At 37.5% G+C, this 21,786-nt stretch overlaps 1 protein-coding gene across 8 annotated transcripts in view; it reads right to left on the reverse strand.

Moving 5' to 3' along the window:
- SDCCAG8 (SHH signaling and ciliogenesis regulator SDCCAG8) overlaps positions 1-21,786 on the reverse strand; it is a 242,418-nt gene that overhangs the window by 202,574 nt on the left and 18,058 nt on the right. For 6 of the 8 annotated variants that reach the window (XM_049868124.1, XM_049868126.1, XM_049868128.1 and 3 more), the window contains exons 2-7: positions 19,803-19,955; positions 19,005-19,090; positions 15,667-15,780; positions 12,973-13,098; positions 6,292-6,432; positions 2,709-2,773 (exon numbers count right to left, since the gene is read on the reverse strand). In XM_049868124.1, coding sequence (XP_049724081.1) covers positions 2,709-2,773; positions 6,292-6,432; positions 12,973-13,098; positions 15,667-15,780; positions 19,005-19,090; positions 19,803-19,955 — 685 coding nt within the window. Of the gene's footprint in view, positions 1-340; positions 470-2,708; positions 2,774-6,291; positions 6,433-12,972; positions 13,099-15,666; positions 15,781-19,004; positions 19,091-19,802; positions 19,956-21,786 lie in introns of those variants that run through there. The other 2 variants (XM_049868130.1, XM_049868131.1) reach the window with 2 other exon arrangements.

A 21,786-nucleotide genomic window follows, 5' to 3' on the forward strand; every position in this document is an offset into this window, starting at 1 on the left:
GGAGGCATAACACAACGTTCTTAAAGTGACGGAAATACCCTATTTCAAATGTCAACCCCTTAAAGTACAATTTGTAAAGGATACCATCAAAGATCACCATAAAGAGTATGGATTTTTATCCATGACTAATCTATTATTGCTCATTTTCTTCAGGAGGAAAATATTAAAAAAAAAAAAAAAGGTCTAATGACACTATCTTACAAAGAGCTGTTAAAAAAAAAGTAGGCTAAAGAAAGAAGTTATATAAAACTTGCCAGTCATAAGCAGTTATAGGCAGCTGCGCTATTAACTAGAAGCATGCAGCTTGCTAAAAGAAGAAAAACAAACAAAAAACCCAAACCTGTTGCCGTCAAGTAGATTCTGACTCATAGTGATCCTATAGGACAGAGGAGAACTGCGCCATAGGATTTCCAAGGAGCAGCTGGTAGATTTGAACTGCCTACGTTTTGGTTGGCAGCTGAGCTTTTAACCACTGCACCACCAGGGCTAAAAGAAAGGGATGGGAAATTGTGTTTGTTTGTTTTTACTTTACAGGATAGCCCCTGGGTGAAGTTTTTCTTCAAGTTGGCTATTTAAGGTTAAGTGACAAGTGTATAGGTTATATTTTTCTCCATCCCCTGAGAAAAACTTTTAGAAAGTCAACTTGGGCAATGGAGCTTCCTTGCCTGGACCTCACTGTCCTACTGTATGTTTAAAAAGCAAACAAACTTCTGAGCTCAAAAAGGAGAAAGTTGTCCTTAAGTTCTCGAACTACTGAAGGCAGGCACTTTATCTCCGGACTAGTCTACTCCCTAGAGTTAAAGTTTCTACTATACTCAGGGATCTAGAGCTATCCCAGTTTGCTCACTGTCCCAAAGGAGAAGCCAACAAACCAGGCAGCTGGCTGTCATACACCACCCCAACATTTGGGATTTGGGGGCTTTCAGGCAGCCTGGGGGAGATGGAAAGGATCCATAGGCAATGTAAGTGTTAGAAGACAAGCTAATCTGATGACAGCCTGAGGTTAAAAAAAGGGGGGGAGCTGTTCTGCCCTATGCCCAAGATAATATCTCCCACATAAGAAGTTTTCTCCCAAGTATCATGTGGAGAAAGTCTGACTTTCAAAGCCTTTAAAAAAGAACTCTGGGAGCACATTCCAAAGTCAAAGGGTCTCCATTACTATTTCTGTCAGGTTCAAACCCAAAACACTCAAGGAGATTTGCTTACTTGAAATGGCAAAAGAGAAAATGAAAAAGAAAAAGGCGCTATTAAGCCAGAGTTTCTAAGAGTAGTGATTTTATCTTTAACAAAATGCCTCTTTTAATAATCTTACACTATGCCAAAAGAAAACTAAAAAACAGAAGGCAGAGAACAAGTCTAGTTCATTACAACTTGATATGTTAATGTAATTAAGGACGGCATGTTTGAATTCTGAATGTGACAAAATAAGTCACATCTGCATAGGTATAATGACCTAGAAATATGTTACTTCAAAAACCAAAGAATCAAATCACAATAGAAATCAAAATATAAAAAAATAAGATAAATGCAAGAAAGCAAAAATTAGACCCTTTTTAAAATATTTACTTTATTGCCACTATTTAAAATAAGCTTTAAAAAAATTAATTAATTTCTGGAAATTTGAAGAGGCACCTCATATGATAAATCACTAATGATTAATCTATAACATAGGTCTTATGGGGATTTTTTTTTTTTAATTGTGCTTTAGGTGAAAATTTACAGCTTACATTAAGTTCTCACTCAAAAATTTATACACGTATTGTTTTGTGGAATTAGTTGCAATCCCTACAATGTGACAGCACACTCCCCCTTTCCACTCCAGGTTCTCTGCGTCCATCTGACCAGTTCCTGTCCCTTTCTGCCTTCTCATCCTGCTTCTGGCTGGAGCTGCCCGTTTGGTTTTGTATATCTGATTGAAGTAAGGAAGCACATTTCTCACGTGTATTGTTTTTTGTTTTATAATCCTGTCTAATCTTTGAAGAATGGGCTTTGGGAATGGTTTCAGTTCTGGGTTAACAGTGCATCTGAGGTCCATAGTTTTGGAGGCTCCTCCAGTCTTTGTCAGACCATTAAGTCTGGTCTTTTCACGTGAATTTGAATCCTGTTCTGTATTTTACTCCTGCTCTGTCCGAGACTCTCTGTTTTGTTCCTTGTCAGGGAGGTCATTGGTAGTAGCTGGGCACCAGAGATTTTCAAAACATATTAAAAATATATGAAAATTCATCATGTATATCAAATTAATGCATATGCAAGTTCATCATGTATACACTCAAGCTATTATATTACTGTTGCAATTTTAAAATTAAATGAAGAATAATTGCCTAGAAAAGAACATTTGCATGTAATTTGAAAACTGGAGTGTTTTACTTTTACTACTTAATTTACTTTCAAATCATAATTTCTGTAAGAGCAGCTAGTAATTCTTATTTTTATGAGAAAGCACAAATATTTTAAAATTGAAGAAGGGATAAAACTTATAGTTTAGCTCATGGTTCTTTGAAATGGAATTTGGAAAAGGACTTCACAATTTCATGCCCCTTTCTTTACCCTTTAATAATCTGAGAAAAAAAATTGTATCGCGTATAATACAAAATAGCATCATATAATTCTGATATTGACTAAAACTGGCATTCCAGCAAACATTTAAATATAATCTCTTAAGATCATTATGTTTTTGCTATGACATTAAATGGATGATTCCACTTTACCTCAGAAACATCAATTGAGATTCCAGGATTTCACTCTTGTCCATGTAAATAAGCTTTAGCCTCTCCTTCAGAAAAGAAAAAAATATTATAGGTGTATTTCCCTATGTCCTGTGTTTTACAAGCAAATTTTAATTACTGACATTAAACTCAATATTTTTGTCTCTTTTTACCCAAGAAGGAAAAAAAAATATTCATCCTTTCAGGAGACACTTTTCCTAGTCCCCTTAAAATTTTTAATTTTTCTTAGGTGAATGCCTGCAAAGATGCAAAAATGATGATTACTGGAAAAAAATTTGTTTTTTAAAATTGCTTTGATCGTATTTTACTCTTAAAAGGAAAAATTCAATTATAACCTGTAAGGTCCATGAGGGCAAGGATCAAATTTTACATATACATTGGAATCCTCCATTGTGCCTATTGTATATGTGACATACAATAAATATGTGCTGGATGGACGATAAAAGATAAAGTTACGAGTCACATAGTGACAGGCCAAATGGACACACTATCTACAAGGCTCTGCTGATATCCAATTGTCCTTTCATTCAGCAAATATTTACGGGATATCTAAGATGGAGTTTCTGCTAACTCCAAGGAGCTTATATTTTAGGAAGGAATGGAAAGGCAAAAGAATAATTTCAATTACATATAATTGCTCTAGTGAGGTACGTTGTTGTTAGTGAGGTATATATACTGTTGTTAGTTGCTGTGGAGTCGAAATTCTATTGATCGAAAAAAAAGAGAGATGGGGAGAAAGGGTAGGAAGGAAGGAAGGAAAAGAAGGGAGGTAAAGCTACCAGGAGAGTCCTAAGGTAAGTCACAGAATGGGAAAATATATTTATAATACATATAAACAACAAAGGGCTTGTATTCAGAATATATAAAGAACCCTCATAAATCAATAGGTCAGATAATTCAATAAAAATAATACACAGGAAATTTGAACAGGCACCTCACAAAAGAGGATATCAAATAACCAATAAATATGAGAAGATATTCACCCACACTAGTAATCATGGAAATGCAAAATAAAAACCACAACGAGATAGCACTACAAGCCTACAAGAAAAACTGACAATACCATGTGTTGGCAAAAATGTGGAACAATAGTTATCACTTACATGCTGCTGGTAGGAGTGTAAACTCATAAAACAACCTTGGAAAAGTTTGCCATTATCTATTGAAGTTGAACATAAATATATGCTAAGACCAAAAATTCCACTGTGAGGTACATATCCCACATGAATATATGCAATGCACACCAATATAAAGAATGTTCACAGATATGATATTCACAACAGTCCCAAACTGGAAACAGCAGTGGAATGAATAAATAATTGTGGCATATTCATATAGCAGACCCACCAAAGAAAATGAACAAAAGATTATCACGTGCAACAACATGAATGAATCTCACAAAAATGATGTTGAACAAAAGTAGCCAGACGAAAAAGAATGCATACTATATGATTCCATTTATATAATTAAAAACAAACAAACAGGCAGAACTCAAGCAGAGTGTTTAGGGATGTATGCTTGGGCAATTCTCATAAAGTAGGATAAAAACCCAGTGCCATCGAAAGTAGGACAGTGATTAGCTTTAAGGGAATGAAGGGGCAGTGACTGGAAAACCCCTACAGGGTCACTATGAGTTGGAATCAACTCAACCAACGGCAATGGGTTTGGTTTGGGTTTCAGACCATAGATTATTCTGGTGGAAAAAAAGATACAATTTAGTCTTTTAGCTTTTTTAAAGGAAGGCACTCTTCCCTAAAATGTAAAATAAAGCTTGGCTTAGGGTTTGAGATAGGGAAGAGAGGGAAGGCAAAGAGAGCCTTTAGGAAACTGTAGGAACACCTGTAAATGATAATAAGAGCCTGAACTATGATTCATTCTGAATTACCCTGGAAGCATTCCATTTACAGTGTCATTCTTGCTCTTTCATCGTTGCTGATCTTTCTGACCTGTCAAATTTAATACAAGCCAGACTTCCAGTTAGCAAGAAAAAAAAAAAAAGGTTTGTTACACAGATCAAAGGATTTAAAAGTATCCTTTGGTCTTAAAACAGAATTAAGACCAAGCAATTTCCCCTCCTGGATTGAGTCCCTTTTTTCTTCTTCCCTCATCCCTTCCTAAGCTCTCCTGCCTAAGTGTGGCCAGGACTCCTTGTCAGTACCTATATTAGCACTTTTTGCTGTGCTGCCACTTATCTTGAGTCTTTTTCCCCTACATGCTTGTGAGTTTACAGGGGAGAGAAAATGCACTTTCCTTGGTTGGTAACTCCCAAGATAGTGCTGGCATATAGTAGGTATCGAATAGAGGTGGCATAATTAAATAACAACAAACAGACAAAAGTCAGGAGGAATAATAGACCTGTTAATTAATTATTAACATAATAAGACCAGACACCTAAGGTTTTAGTGTAGTTTTTTTTTTTTTTTTAATAAAAAATTGTTCTGCTAGCTATATAGGCTAACATGAATCTCTCGTATATTCAATGTTTCACACGTCAACAACAAAAAGTCTAATGAGAGTAGAGGAATAGAATCCTAACAAGTGATTTGATCTCATAAGAAAATTAATAATACTCTTTATTTATTCTAAGGTGCTCCGGTGGCACAATGGTTAAGCACTGGGTGGCTAACTGAAAGGTCAGGTTCAAACCCAGCAGCTGCTCTATGGGAGCAAGATGTGGCAGTCTGCTTCAGTAAAGATTTATAGCCTTGGAAACCCTATGGGGCAGTGCTACTTTGTCCTCTAGGGTCTGTATGAGTCGGAATTGACTGGGTGGCGGCAACGGGTTATAATCTTTAAAGAATGGAGCCCTGGTGACTCAGTGGTTAAGCGTTGGAATGTTAACCAAAGGGTCTGCTGTTAGAACCCTCCAACTGCTCCTAGGGAGAAAGGTGTGGCAGTCTGCTTCTGTAAAGATTACGGCCTTGGAAACCCTGTGGTGCAGTTCTACTGTGTCCTGTAGGGTCGTTATGAGTTGGAATTGACTCGATGGCAATTTTTTTTTTTTTACAGGCAACATTTTAGTGAATACTTACTTTAGTGCTGTGTGCATTTATAATTTAAATTCTCCCCACAATCTATAGTGTTGTATTTTATTGTCTCTGAGAAAAGAGTTTGGCTCTTTCCTGAATTTGTATCCTTAAAAACAGTTGAGCCCTCAACACAAATATTAAGAGTATCTGCCAAGTATATTCTCATGAGGCTGTCAGGAAATATTTGAATCTTAAAACCAGCCTCCCTTCCTCTGATTAAAAAGCCTGGTGATAGCCTAGCTTCCCACTGACTTTTCTTACTATACAGAAATTAAGATAGCAAAGACAACTTAGAAACTCGACAGTTATGCTTTTTATATAAATTATCATTCTGCCTTATTTTTCAAAATATAACCATTTCTTCTCATATTTATTAAATAGTAGTTTTCAGACGATTCTTCAATTTGGGAAAGAAAATATAATTTTCCACAAACTGTTAGTATCCATACCTAGATTAGCAATCAAAGCCTTAAATACATAACACCCAAGCGGTGAACCGAAAGCGATGCAGAAGAGGGAAGCGACGAAATCCTCACCAGTTCTACTTTCCATCTTTCAGCCTCAGCAGCAGATGCAGCTTTGACTGGATCCGCGTTGCACTGGGACAATGGTCTCTTGGCAGCTTCATCCACCCCAGCATCTTCACCTGTTGTAATCCAAGAATTCTGCATGTTCCCCTAAAATAAAGCGTGCCAGTAATTGCAGCTGCCATTCAACTTAAGATAAACACACACGCTTTACAAATGGAACGCTGATTTTTATTTACGAGGAAAGGAAAAGGAGAGCATATGCTTCTACGCCACAACTCAGGAACCATTTTATAGTTTTGGGCTATTAGGGCCATATTCTTCATAAGGTGTTACAGCTCAAAGGCCGACAGGTACATGCAATAATGTAAATGAGCAAAGAAGGCTGGATGCCAGTATATTCAACAAGCAGAATTATTCCTTACTCTTCTGAAGACATGCATTCTTGAAAGCCCTCTCTTGATTTGTCTTTCATTTTCCCACATTTCAGAGAGGCAGAAATAACAACAACAATTGTTAACACACATAGTATTTACTATGTTCCAGGCACAGTTTCATGTGCTTTACATATAATAACTCATTTAATCATTTCAACAACCCTATGAGGAGGCTCTATTCTAATTTCCATTTTATAGATGAGGAAACTGAGTCATGCAGAGTAACTTGCTAAGGGTCACAGAGGGAGAAAGTGACTAATAAATAGCAGAGATAGGATTTGAGCCCTGACAATCTGGCTCCAAAGGCCATGCCCTAAACTACTATGCTAGTCTTCCTTTCTAGAAAAAAAAATATTTATGTTAAATAAGAAAAACCTTACATGTGTTGTGATAAACAGAAAGGATACGCAACCTGAGTTTCAAGGATTCAACAAGGAGTGGTGGTGACCACAGTGAACCATGGTGACCACAGTGAACCATAGAAACATGTCCCATCCAAAGGAAGAAGCCAATACTCAGTTTCAGTCAAGTACTGCCATGTGGGGAACACAAACTTATATTACCTTTTGATTTTTTTTTTAGATAAGCCAGAAATCTGGATCTTCATTTGCAACACTGTTAAATATTGGCTCAAAGTTTGTCAAACAAACACAACACGTCTTCGAGCTGAATATGGTACACCCACTGTCAGTTTGCAACCTCTGGCACCCTTTCAACGTCCAATCAAATCAGCAGTCCAGAGATCTGGGTACTTTATGGATGCAACAATGACTAAAATACATTCATTTAATTAAACAAATAATTATTGAACTGTTGTTAAGCCCCAAAGGATATGGTAATATTCATAAAGGAGGACAGGTCCCCTAGCACACAGAACATATGGTAGCATCACTCATGCTAGGATGTGGTAAACTGTACTCAGTGAAAAAAGTGTTCTGAGATTCTATTCTATATTCTTCCAGAAGTTCAGTTTAGTGCAAATATTTGTGTATCACCTAATATGTTCAGACACTGTGCTAAGAGCTTGAGAGGCAAAAATGAGCAGGACCAATCTTAGCCCTGAAAAGTTTACTGTTTAAGGAGGGAAACAAACACTTAAGCAAATGATTTTAATTAATAAGGTAAGTGTTCTGCCAGAGGTGTGCATGAGGGACTATGCCAGAACAGAAGAAGGACACTAACAACAACTGGAGATTCAAGGATAGTTTTCTGGAGAAGTTTGACTCCTGTGTGGTATCTTGAAGGATGAATAAGAGTCAACTAGATGCGAAGGGCATTCCACGAAAGGGAATCTCCTGAGCAAAGTCGCAGAGGTGTAACGTTGCCTTCAGGGAACCCTTAGGCAATTCAACATTACCAGAGGCTAAAGTACAAGGCGAGGAGTGTCAGAAGATGAAGCAGAAGCTTCTGGTAATGGTCTTGACAGTGCAGCATGCCACGCTAATGAGCTTGTACTTGATTCTGGAGGCAAGGGCAAATCTCTCAAGATTTGATGGCATTCATATTTGCCTTTGAGAACAATGAGAGAGTGAGATACTAATTTCCTATGGTGAAATTGGAGAAAGCATATAGACTACAGATTGCTGACATGATATAAAACCTTTGTCAGTCTTTGGAAAAAGTCATAGTCTAATTGAAATTTTTGTTCTGTCACAGATAATTTAGAAAACTTGACTGGTACTTGACCAAGATAAAAAAATCTAATTATGCTTATATCCCTGAAGATCACTGAAAGCCTCTGACTTTAATTGAGAGGAGGATTGGTAGTGGAAGGGAATGAGAAAAGACATGGAAGAAATGGTTCAGAAACTTTCTATGTAGAAAAAAAACCTTAGTTCCTTGAATGAGTACACATGCCAAAATTTCTAATAATGTATTTTTTTTTTTTTGAGAAAAGCCCTCCACGAAGAGAAATTTTATAAGAAGGAAAAATGATTTAAAAAAAATGAAGATAGAAATGAATTATAACATACTTCTAACGGTTTTATATTTTTAAACATAATCTGCTCACTTCTACAACTTCTAAGTCATAAACGAGGCAAAAAGCTAAAAGTCATGTAGAGACCTATCCAAGTCCAAGGCTAAACTGAGAGGCAACAAAGAGGCTTTTTTCTGTTCTCTGCTGGTGGGACACTTGTATTTCCTGGCAAATAAAGATGGTTTGATTCAATATCAACGAGTTATTCCTAATTTATGCAGAATGGACAGCCTTAGAAGCTAGGAGGATGGATTTGAGGAGTCAGGCATTCCTGGACTTGAATCCTTCCTTGCTTTGCCATTTTCTAGCTTTGTGACATTATGCCAGTTACTCAGGTTACATAACTTCTGTGTACCTTAATTTACTCATCTGAAATAGAGATAACATTGGCCTTCTGTGGCTACTGTGAAGCCGAAAAGAGATAATGTAAATAAAGTGCCTGATACAGTGCCTGGCACATTATAACCACCAATAATTGTCATCAGTAAATGTTAATTATTATTAGTAATATTAAATAATTTTAAATATTAACTGTTTAAATCATTTTGCAAAAGAAGGCATTATGAAACACTCAATTTATATTCAAATCAGCTAATTGCTTTGGCAAGATTTAATATCAATATTATAACTGACTCATTAATGAGGATCAAAAAAAGAAAAAGAATATCTCTTGATCTGTTTATATCTAAGATATTCTAAAAAGTTTTATTTAAGTTAAACTCCATGGTACAGCACCATGTATGCACTGCTGATATGCTTAAATTCACTTACACAAGTAAAAAATGACAATTCTGTAACAACAAAGTGACCCAGAAAACTAACATCAAAGCAGGTATCAAGTTCTATACAAGAATCCTGATCAAAAGGGGTTTAAAAAAAAAAAAAAGGAACAGAATTTAAAATTGTCAATAGAATCCAGACTTTCTGGAACCATTGAGGCTGGATGAATTCCCGAAACTATTACCCTGAGATAATCTTTATACCAAAACTATCTCGATGTCTTCTTTGAACCAAAAAATAAAAAAATAGCTTACCTTAATTAGTAAAGTACTTCTGCTTTGAGCATTGTGATCTTTCAAAGAATTATTTATGTGAGATCAAATTAACAATGGCCTCACAAGGTTGGACGGGAAGCTTGGGGGCGATGAGTTTAAGATAATGACAGTACAATAATTTGGAAAAGGACAGCGAGGATGGTAGCACAACCTGAAGAGTATGATCACGGTCCCAGAATTGTACATGTAGAATTCGTTGAAATAGCATATCCTTGGCTGTGTATACTTTCACCAAATTTTTAAAAATTTTTAATTAAAAAAATTTAAAACAGATACCAAGGTGACACAATATATCTACAACAATCATTTAAATATTTGCATTGCATTTTAGCTCGTGTGAACACTAAAAAAAACCTCTCTAAGACCTTGTCCCGTCTGTAATTATGACTGCAGTTTCCTTTGTTCATGTGAAGGAAAGGCCTATGTGCTTTTACCCTCATTTCCTTCCCCTTTTACATTGCTCACTTCTCTTGCCCTCTGATTCACTTGTCTAATTTCCTTTCTCATCTCACTTCCCCTTCTTCCATTTCTTTGCCTTGTATAAATATTGAAGACTATGAATAACTGAGTCAATGCTTGCTAAGTGACTATATCACTGGAAGAAAAACAAAAGAATAAACTTTAAAATGAGCTACTTCTAAGTATTTTCTATATGGCTATATCATCTTCAGGAGCCCTGGTGGCGCAGTGCCCAAGAGCTCAAGCTGCTAACCAAAAGGTCAGTGGTTTGAATCCACCAGCCACTCCCCTGAAACCCTGTGGGGCAGTTCGACTCTGTCCTATAGGGTCACTATGAGTCCGAATCTACGCAATGGGTTTTGGTTTATGCCATCTTCAAATTGACACAAAAATAATAAGCAACTAAGATTGAATTTTTAACCATTAATATTAATAATTACGTAAACCTTCAGAAATAAACCTTTATGGTGAAAAGAAAAGAACTGATTACAAACTAAAATGTAACTGCGGAAAGCTAAACTGAAACACTAATCAGCCCACTTTATTATTCAGAGTTAAAAGGATCAGCTTCTTCTAAATGGCAAATTCTAAAACACACAGAACTCAAGGATTACAAATGAAATATTAGCTCCCCCCCCAAAAAAAAAAAAACAAAAAACCCAGTGCCATCGAGTCGATTCAGCTATCAGGTTAAAAAAACACTTCAAAAATAAAAATTATAGGAAGTCTAGGTAAAGCATTAAGGCATAATGACGACTAAGTCAAAACTACCAAAGTCCATTGCAAAGCTGCAACAGACAAGCATTAAAGCTTCCCCCATGGTAACTTGAATTAATTTGTCTCAAAAAACAAAACAAGCTGTGATTAACTGCCTCCTACAGCAAAAGAGCTGGAGCCCTGGTGGCGCAGAGGTTAAGAGCTTGCCTGCTAACCAAAAGGTCAGCAGTTCAAATTCGCCGACTGCTCCTTGGAAATCCATGGGGCAGTTCGACTCTGTCCTGTGAGTCAGAATCGACTGGATGGCAACAGGCTTGGGTCTGGTTTTTATAGCAAAAGAGTGAAAAACTTTTAAGACAGAAGCATCTCTGATAAGACATAAAAAAGAACATAAACAGATAATAAGTTGGCGTGCTATTTAAATATCACCACAAGAATCTTGTGTCACAGAATTGGAGATCATCTAGTCTACTGTTCCTCAAAATCAAATGGGGAACTTGTTAAAAAGTTCATTTTTCTAGGACCCAACCCAAATCTGCTCAATCAGACTTTTAGGGGATAAAAGAAATCTACACTGTCCACAATTACCCCAAATAATTGTTATTCATACTAAAATCTAAGAACTCCTAATGTAGGTCAGTCTTCTCAAACTACTAATAAAGAAACTGAGGAGACAAGAGGTTAAGCCATGGAAAGCCCTCCACGATTACTTGCTAAAAATCAGCTTGTTAGGGACAATGCTAAGACTACTATTTTGATCCTCTGACCCTCAGGCCGATGTTCTTTCTGTGGCACCCTGCTGCTAATCAGACTTACAGGATTTCAGTGCTCAAGGGGAATTTAGAGAAATACAACAGAAATCTAAGCTAAGGTTTTGAGCAGCTTCTGGATTTAACACAAGGCCTCAAAGTCCTTCCTCTATAACACACTTCCTGCTTTCAAACCTGTTGTTTCCATATGGAAAAAACATAAATGGTATGTTCAGAGAGGAAACTGGAGTAGATATTAGCCACTAACAAATCATTTTATTTCAGGATTCATTCCACCACAGTGAATTTTAATTTTTGAGGCCTCAAGCAAATCCTGGCATAGTACTGCCAAACTTCTAGCGGTTGAGATGCTAGAAGAAAGGACAGGAGGGAATGTCTGGGGTGAGAAGAAGAAAGACAAATGTAATTGGAGCAAGGTACCCTCTTTTCTTAGGACTTCAAATCTCTCTCTCCCAGCAGCACTGTACACTCCTGTGTATGATTTTTTTTTTAGGTAAATTTTAGGTTTGAATTTTTTTCCCAATTAAGCAAATGGAAATAAAATTTATGGCTTTAAAAAATGCTCACACCATGGTCTCAGGGAACATCTAGCTCAACTGGCATAACATAGTTTATAAAGAAAATGGTCTACATTCTACTTTGGTGACTAGCACCTGGGGTCTTAAAAGCCTGTGAGCAGCCATCTAAGATATTCCACTGGTCTCACCCCTTCGGGAGCAAGGGAGAATGCAGAAAACTAAAGACACGAGGCAAATATTAGTCCAAGAATTAAGGGACCACATCTACCACGGCCTCCACCAGACCGAGCCCAGTACAACTAGATGGTGCCCAGCTACCACCACTGACTGCTCTGACAAGGATCACAATAGAGGGTCCTGGACAGAGCTGGGGAAAAAATTTAGAACAAAATTCTAACTAAAAAAGAAATACCAGACTTGCTGGCCTGACAGAGACTTGAGAAACCCTAAGAATATGGCCCCTTTTAGCTCACTTTTGATTGAACAGGTCCATAAAACGAAACGAGACTAAAGGGGCACACCAGCCCAGGGGCAAGGCAGGAGGGGACAGGAAAGCTGTTAATAGGGAGCTTAAGGTGAAGAAGGGAGAGTGTTGATATGTCATGGGGTTGTTAAACAATGTCATAAAACAATATGTATACCAACTGTTTAATGAGAAGTGAGTTTGTCCTGTAAACCTTCATCTAAAGCACACTTTAAAAATTTTAAATTAAAAAAAAAAAAAGACGCCAGAAGAAAAAAAAAAAAAACGCTCACAGATGCATCCAGAAGTGTTTGTTCTCTCATCGTATCTTCTCCTCTTTGAGATTTCAGCTCTTGCTGGAGCCTGTCATTTTCAAGCACAACTACTTGTATTCTATTTTTCATTCCAGAGAGTTCTTCCTATAAAAAACAGAAGTAAAGATCAAATATGTTCAATATTTTTAAACAGTGCTTTTACTTGTTGATTACTAAAGGGTTCAACATAATATTAAGCATGGGAGATTTATGCTCTGTATTTCCTGAAATGCAATCATTATATGTAGACCAAAAAGGTAATTCAAACATCAGCTACCAAACAAAAAGAAAGTTGGGGTGTGTAGGAGAGGGCCTGCTGATAGCCATATCTCTTAATGCATGGTTTCTGACAACTTTTTTTCTCCAAGGGATCAAGGATTATAAAAAAGGATTATAGGAAGACTTTAATTAAATATTTACCTAAAAGACTTTTAAGAACAAGTTAGATTGCTGAAAAAATATGATACAATATATTATCATTCATGATTAAATGCTAATAGCTTGTTGAAAGCCAACAGAGGACTACACAGTGGGACACTCTGAGACAGAAAGGCACGAAAAAATGAAAATGATTATCTATGAACTGGTAGCCAGGTGGAGGGAAATTGTGAATAAAACAGTTCTTCTGAGAGTTATGCGATAATGAGGGCTTCCTTGGCCCTTCAGGGTGTAGTACAAGGAATTACAGATAAGGAACAATTAGAACTGCTATTACATGGTATGCCACTCTGAAAAAATGTGCCAAACATATTGATATAGACAGATGGTAAAATACTTACTCGTCATTACAAGTGCAATCAAAAGCTATTATGTAATATATGAAAATTCCTTATTATTTTATTCAAAAAAGACCAAAGCTATTATTAAAAAGTATTTCTAGGCCTCTGAAACATTACTCCCTTATTAAAAGTCTCCAATTAAAACTGTCTGACTTTGAAGGCTTCCATAATCTTCCACTTTACCAATTCTGCTATATATTACTTATTTCTAAGAGATGTCCTCCATTGTAGGAAGATAGACAGGATACCTTATGGCCCCGCAAACAAACCACATTCATCCTGAATGTATCCTTTCATTGTTAACCATTCTCTATACCTTTCTTCTCCCTTCTGCCAACCTAAATGATCCTTTTCCTTTAAAACTGTGTCAAGATCTTACATTCCCATAAAAACATAAAAGTTAACATTCTTAACTTTTAGTAACATTCTCCTCTTACTATAATTATAGTTGGCACCAGGGAGTGAAGGACTACATTATATTCTCTATTGTACTGCTGGAGGCACTGGTAGTGTAGTGGTTAAGTGCTACAGCTGTTAACTAAGGGGTTGGCAGTTCAAATCTGCCAGGCGCTCCTTAGAAACTCTATGGGGCAGTTCTACTCTGTCCTACAGGGTCACCATGAGTTGGAATCGACTTGATGGCAGTGGGTTTTGGATTGTACTGCTGGCCATGGTATTCGTAGGTAATAGTGCTATCTTCCCAACAAAATGGTAAGTTTATTTTATTTGTTATTCTGATGGTAAATTTTACCCACAATACCTTAGGGGAAGGTTAATGGAATGATTCCCAGGATATTATTTCAGTTATACTGGTAATTCAAGAACACTGCGTATTAATGATTTTGTCCTCCAGGAAGAAACAGAAAATGACAAGCTAAGATCAGGAACGTCCTTGTAAAGTCAAAACAATGAGATGTCTAAAGACTCCTTATGCTACATACTGACCTTGCATCTTAATAGTAGCCAAAATGTGAAAAATGTAACACATGATGTAAAAACTGTCAGTAACTTCTATAAAAATATCACCCTGTCTGATGATGTACTGGTATTGAGAAAGTAAGAGAGAGAGAGAAAGAAAGAAAAAGAAAAAAAAATAATGTGCTTTGGGAAGGCAGAAAGACTCCAGTGGCATTAATGACATACTAAGCTGCATATAGTCAAGAAGTGTAACCTTCCAGTGCTACAAATGCATCGGGCTTCTTCATCATTATTCTCAGTATTCTCTATGAGCCATTGTTACTATTCAAGGTCAAGGCAAGACACTTAATACTGACAACAGAACAAATTTAGTTTACCAGCTTAGAATCCCTGCTTGTTGCACTACAGTTTTAGTAGGTTGACAAGTGTGGGAGAATGATTGGTATTAGTTTTCCAAAGTATTGCTGTGCTAAAGTAAATGAGGTAGAAAGGAAAAATTTGGAAACCTGAGAGCATATTATCAAACAATTAGACATAGTTATGGGCTACTGGGAAAATAAGCACTCAGCAGTGGTATGGTCAAGAGCCAGCATCCCCAAGCTGCTGTAACACACTGGCCTTTTCAATCACGTGTTGCTGTTGTCAGTCGCTGCGGAGTCAGTTCTGACTTATGGTGAACCGTATGCAAGCAGAGTAGAACTGCTCCATAGGGTTTTCAGAGTGGTGACCTTTCAGAAGCGGACAGCCAGGACTTACTTTTGAGGCAACTCTGAGTGAGTCTGAACCACCAACCTTTCAGTCAGTAGTCCAGCTCATAACCATTTGTGCCAGCAGAGACTCCCTTCAATCATATAAGGATGGCAATTGTCAATGTATTGTATAAAAATGAAAATTAACAATAGCAAAATTTTATACAAGCAATAATTAATATATAACTTTAATTTAGGTAGATTTAAACTCTCAGTGGAAAACTTACCTTGCAGAACTTTACTTCTGCCTCTAAGTGATGAATGTATTGAGACTGATCATTAATGATAGGGACAAGATTGTGCAAAGTAGGCACATCGTTTTCCTCATCTGTTGATGAACTCTGAAGTAAAAAGGCCAAATTAAATATGTTAAATTTAGCAAAGAATCAGTATAACCTCTCCATACTTAATATAGCATTGCTGTGTGCCTTAGTTATCCAGTGCTGCTATAACAGAAATACAATACGCAGGTGGCTTTAACAAACAGAAATTTATTTTCTCACAGTTTAGGAAGCTAGAAATCTAAATTCAGGTTGCTGGCTCTAGAGGAAGGCCTTCTCCCTGTGTCAGCTCTGGAGGAAGGTCCTTGTCTCCTTTCAACATCTGTAGACCTCGTGGTCCTTGGAGATCTCCATGTGTCTTGTCATCAATCTTCCCCTGGGTCTAGAAGGTTCTCAGCACAGGGACCCCATGTCCAAAGGACATGCTCCATTCCAGGCTCTTCCTTCTTGGTAGTAGTAAGGTCCCTCTTCTCTCTGTTCACTTTGCTCTCCTTTTCTCTCTTGTAACATAAAAGGTATGACTCAAGAAAGGGTGTGACTTGAGTAAGGGTATGACTCTCGTAAGGCTGTACCTAAAGATACACCCCATACTGACCCTGCCTCATTAACATATAGAGGTTAGGATTTACAACACATTATAAAATGGAAGATAATTATATCAGATCACAAAAATGGAGGACAACCAGAAAATAATGGGAATCACAGCCTAGTTGACACATATTTTTGGGGGACACAATTTAACCCATGACACTGTGATATATATACATCGAGGAGAAAGAGATCACCATGTAGTTAATGGTATTTATTTCTCTGTCATATACATTCCACAAATGGACAAGATTTAGGGATGCTAATAATATTTTTTAAAGAAAGTAAAAGTAGCTCTAAAAAGTACATGACAAACATAAAAATGCTGGAATAGTGTAACAGTCTTGGGATGAGCCAACTATTTGAGCCTTCTGAATATGTGTCATCCCATTCAGTAATGCTCAGATACAAGGGGGCAACGCTCTCCTAGTAACTGCCATGGAAGAGGATCACTCGCTAAAACTGCATAACAGCTCTCTAAAGAAGAGCTCTTTAGATAGGTGTTTGATGCCAAGTATATGCCCATGAGGTAAAATTGCTTCTTATAAAGGCCATGTTAGCAATAAGATGGTTTTTGAATTTTGATCCTGGTACTGAAGGCAATTTGAGAGATACTATGCTGTTCTGGAGCACAAAGCCTCTGAGATCAGAACTCTGAAGCAGATAAGCACCGTACAGAACTGTGAGATACACTTCTCTGAAGAGCTCAGTGAAGAGATTTCAGAAAAAGTGTTAACGCTACCTGCTTCTGTAGCCTCCCTGGAACTGACCTTTACTGTACATCTGACATTGTTCTAAGAAGAATTTGAAACGGCTTATAAAATCGTATGCCATGTCATCAGGCTAAAAAAAAGAAAAAGAAAGAAAGATAAGGAAACCAGGAAAAGGGAGAATAAGGATCGACTGGTATTTTTTTTTTTTTTGGTTAGATGATCCCTGAGGAAAGCCTGTTTCTCAGTCCTGCCGATTCCAAATAATGGTGAAGTATCAGCTCTGAGGGCAGAATAATTAAGGACAGCTTTGCTTTTTGACATATTTAAGAGATTTAAAAATCCAAGTAACTTTAATTAAATGCATTACCTGTGGTAAGTAGAAAGCAATAATGTCTACATATTTTATATTAATAGTTGGATCCACAAGATAGGCAAATCTGAATTATTATTATGTGTACATAGAGAAAAATTAATGGGGGGGGGGGACTCAAGCTAACATTCTGTGGAAAATGTGCCAAGAAATCACTTATATATACCCGAAAAGGCTATATACATTTTGGGATATACATTTTGAATATCCACAGTTAAAAAAATAAGTTGTTCTGTTGTTGTTGTCAGGTGCGGTTGAGTTTGTTCGGACTCACAGCAACCCTATGTACAAGAGAACGAAACACCGCCCAGTCCTGCGCCATCCTCATAATTGTTGTTATGCTTGAGCCCATTGTTGTGGCCACTGTGTCAATCCATCACGTTGGCCCAGTGTGAGGATTTTACTTTTCTTTTTCTTGAGGTGTAATCCATACTGAAGGCCATGATCTTTGATCTTCATCAGTAACTGCCTCAAGTCATCTCCACTTTTGGCAAGCAAGGTTGTGTCATCTGCATATAGCAGGCTGTTAATAAGTCTTTGTCCAGTCCTGATGCCATGTTCTTCTTCATATAGTCCAGCTTCTCAGATTATTTGCTCAGCATATATTGAATAAATATGGTGAAAAGATATAACCTTGACACACGCTTTTTCTGATTTTAAATCAGAGCATGAAGGTCTTTGCTCTAAAGTAGGAATTAAGCATAAAAGGCTGGAATGAAGAGTTAATATGGGGGTTTTGACATTTCAGTTTTGAGTAAAGTAACATGTTTCCATAGTTTCCAACATGTAGAGTTTGTGTCCAGTTATAGTCACATATTGAAACTGCAAAGTGCTTACTGTTGCTATGATACTTTATATCTGTGTCACATTTCAGAGGTTTCTAAAGAATTTTGAATATCTTATCTTATTATTACAAAAGCTCTGGAGATAGATCTTTTCTAGACAGTACATGGTAGACCCGAGATAAATCTAAGGCTCAGGTTTTTATTTTAGCCATCTAAGCAGAATCTAGAGATCTTTTTTCCACACCTATTTTTGCCTTTAGCATATCACATTGCTTCTGTCAGGAATCATACATTCTATCAAAGCAGTAAAAGAACTATTTCAGAACAAATAGAGTGTAACTTCTCATCTCTCACAATTTTATAATCATATATTTTAAAATGCAGTATAATACCACACACTTCAGTTTTGACACTCAAAAGAGTATCACAAAGGAGGCAGAATTATAATTAAGTAACTTCAATAATGCTATCGGCTTGACCTCTAAAAAAGGAATGATTAAACATTATCTTTTCCATGTATTGTTCCCTTTATATATTTGCTAACAGTCACAAAGTAAATTCTCCAAACTGTTCTCTTGTTCCATTTTTCAAGTAAACAATAAGTAAAATTACTAGGATTCCTTTTGCCACGGAAGTCTCTCTTCTTCATCCAAAGTAATCAGAGGGAAGAGAATTTCTTTTTACTGTTTTTTTTTCTTTTAATGTTTTGCTTTATTAGCATGCCCGCTTAGAATTTACTTACAACATGTACTGTTAAAATGACACTGTAAAGTTAAAACACAGCTAGAAAAACAATGCTTTTGTCCAGTTGCAGAAATTGATACTCACCAAAGGTGACATTTTTCGTCTTCTTGATGGCGATATCTCACTTTCCTTGGCTGCTTGTCGGTGCAACAAAGCTTTGAGCTGATTAACTACAGAGCAAAAGCAATTGGTTTATTAACCTTACTTGAGATCCATGGTTTATCACCACCCATCCATCCTTCTACCCATCCAACAGATATTGTTTAAATGTATTTTATGCATCAATAACTCCGTTATTCACTGCGGATACAAAGATAAATATAAGAAAAATCTCTGCTACTTAAAAGCTAAGAATCTGGAGAGCAAGAAAGATACTCTTACAGATACAAAACAGTATAACACATTTATATGCAGACCTAGAGCTATACATAGTGCTACGAGAAGAGGAAAAGCAGCCAATTGTGCCTGTTTTCACCATGAAAGATGGACAAGAATTACCAAGCAAAAAGGATGAGAAACATTCCAGTTACAAGGCACAGAACATGCAAAGGCAAAGAAGTATGGCCAGGAAATTGGTATGACTAGAACATGGTTACATGGGATCAATGCTTACAATAGAGAAGTGAGGCTGGAGACGTAAGCCACAGCCATCTTAGGAAAACATTGCTATGTCATTCTAGGGATTTTGGACCTTAGCCTACAGGAATTGGAACTGCATAAGGAAAAAAATAAATAAATAAGCAAAGGAATATATTATCTGATTTGTGTTTCGGAAATAAAATCCTAGCAGTAACGTGGACGATTGACTGGAGACGTTACTCTACGGAGGTTAAAGAATTCACTCTGTATTGTTCCAGCTAGAACTGACATTCACAAACTCACCAGCATGGCTGTGTTGCAGTTCATGCCAGGCAGCCCCAGTGTCATCATTTCCTGCACTGGTACTATATGAAGGATCTAGTGTATCTTCTCCAACTGTGCCATCACCTTCTCTCAGGGCGCATTTCAGCTGGTGAATGCTTCTACTGGCACGTTCTACAACAAACATGATGAAAGTCAAGGCCAATGAAATATGGGTGTACCACATGGACACTTGTTCAAGATAGCAGTTTGTATATGAGAAAGCAACCTTCTGAAAAAATGCAGAATTCTGTGATCAGCTTGTGGAGGAACATGCCAGGGTAAGTACGAGGAGATAAAGTTCATGGTTTAGAGGTTAGACTTGATGATCTCTAAGGTCCCTGTCACCTCAATGGCTCATATTCACTATATATAACATCATCAGCAAGGAGAGTCACTCCCCCTTCAACAAGACGTGGCCAGAGGAAGAGCTGCTTCCCTCCCAGGCGAAAGAATCCCCTACCACACCTGGAGACACAGGAGTCAAGTGATAACAGGGACCCTGTCACACCAAATCTTGGCCCCAGGAAGCCCCTGTCCCCACTGGCCTGAGATACTCCTCTCCCACCAAGGGACACTCAACTACGTGACCTAGTTTTTTGTTTTTTTTTTTCTCAAAGGACAGTCATTATTGAAGGAGCAGATAAGAAAAGAGTGGAGATGGGGAACATCTAGCTCAGTTGGCATAACATAGTTTGTAAAGAAAATGTTCTATATCCTACTTTGCTGAGTAGCATCTGCAGTCTTAAAAGCTTGTGAGTGGCCATCTAAGATCCTCCACTGGTCTCACCCCATCTGGTGCAAGGGAGAATGGAGAAAACCAAAGACACAAGGGAAAGATTAGTCCAAAGGATTAATGGACCACAACTACCACAGCCTCCACTAAATTGAGTCCAGGACAACTAGATGGTGCCCGGCTACCACTACTGACTGCTCTGACAGGGATCACAGTAGAGGGTCCCAGACAGAGCTGGAGAAAAATATAGAACAAAATTCTAAATTTCAAAAACAGATCAGACTTACTGGTCTGACTGTGACTGGAGAAACCCTGAGAGTATGGCCCCCAGATACCCTTTTAACTCAGTGTTGAAGTTACTCCTGAGGTTCATCCTTCAGCCAAAGATTAAACAGATTCAAAAAATGAAACTAAATGGGCAAACCAACCCAGCAGCAAGGATGAGAAGGCAGGAGGGGACAGGAAAGCTGGCAATGGGGAACCCGAGGTCGAGAAGGGGAGAGGGTTGACACGTCATGGGGTTGGCAACCAATGTCACAAAACAATATTTGTATTAATTGTTTAGTGAGAAACTAATTTGCGCTGTAAACCTTCATCTAAAGCACAATAAAAAAAAAAAAGAAAAAGAAGAATAAATTGTATTGGCCTTTGAGGTATCCCATCTGCTGTAGAAACGCATCCTCTATAGCTATCTTTCAGCAGTCAGAGAAGAAAGGGTGGAATCCCCCAGTGCTGCAAGAAGGTTTCACCCAAGGCTCTCCCCTTCCTTCAGGGGAGGTGAATCACTTTTGAAAGGAAAGGTGGTAGCTACAAACTGGAATAGATATTTCACTTTGTAACTGGTTTGGGCACTGGTCTCAATAAACATTATGTTATGTTGAGGTCTCTGGGTTTTTCTTCCCCTTTCTCTGCAGAGACTGGTCTTTTGTTGTTCAGATCATTCTTGTTACCCACCAACATGATGGTATCATCAACTCTTTCGGCTTGTACATCCTCTATCCATTTATCTGTCTTCCTGAAAGAACTACTGTTCATGATGTCATAGACAACCACTGTAATAGCTGAATCACAAATGTATCTAGGAAATAGGCTTCAAAAATGCTCCTGGTCAGCTGTGTTCCATAGCTGTAGCTGAACTGTTCAATCCTCCAAGTACATTATCTTAGACAGGAAGTCAGTTCCAACGGTTGTCTGGCAGGCGCAGTCAAGGCTGTCATACATGAAGTGAGT

This window comes from Elephas maximus, chromosome 24 (assembly GCF_024166365.1).
Source record: "Elephas maximus indicus isolate mEleMax1 chromosome 24, mEleMax1 primary haplotype, whole genome shotgun sequence".
In the NCBI taxonomy this organism is placed as follows: domain Eukaryota; kingdom Metazoa; phylum Chordata; class Mammalia; order Proboscidea; family Elephantidae; genus Elephas; species Elephas maximus.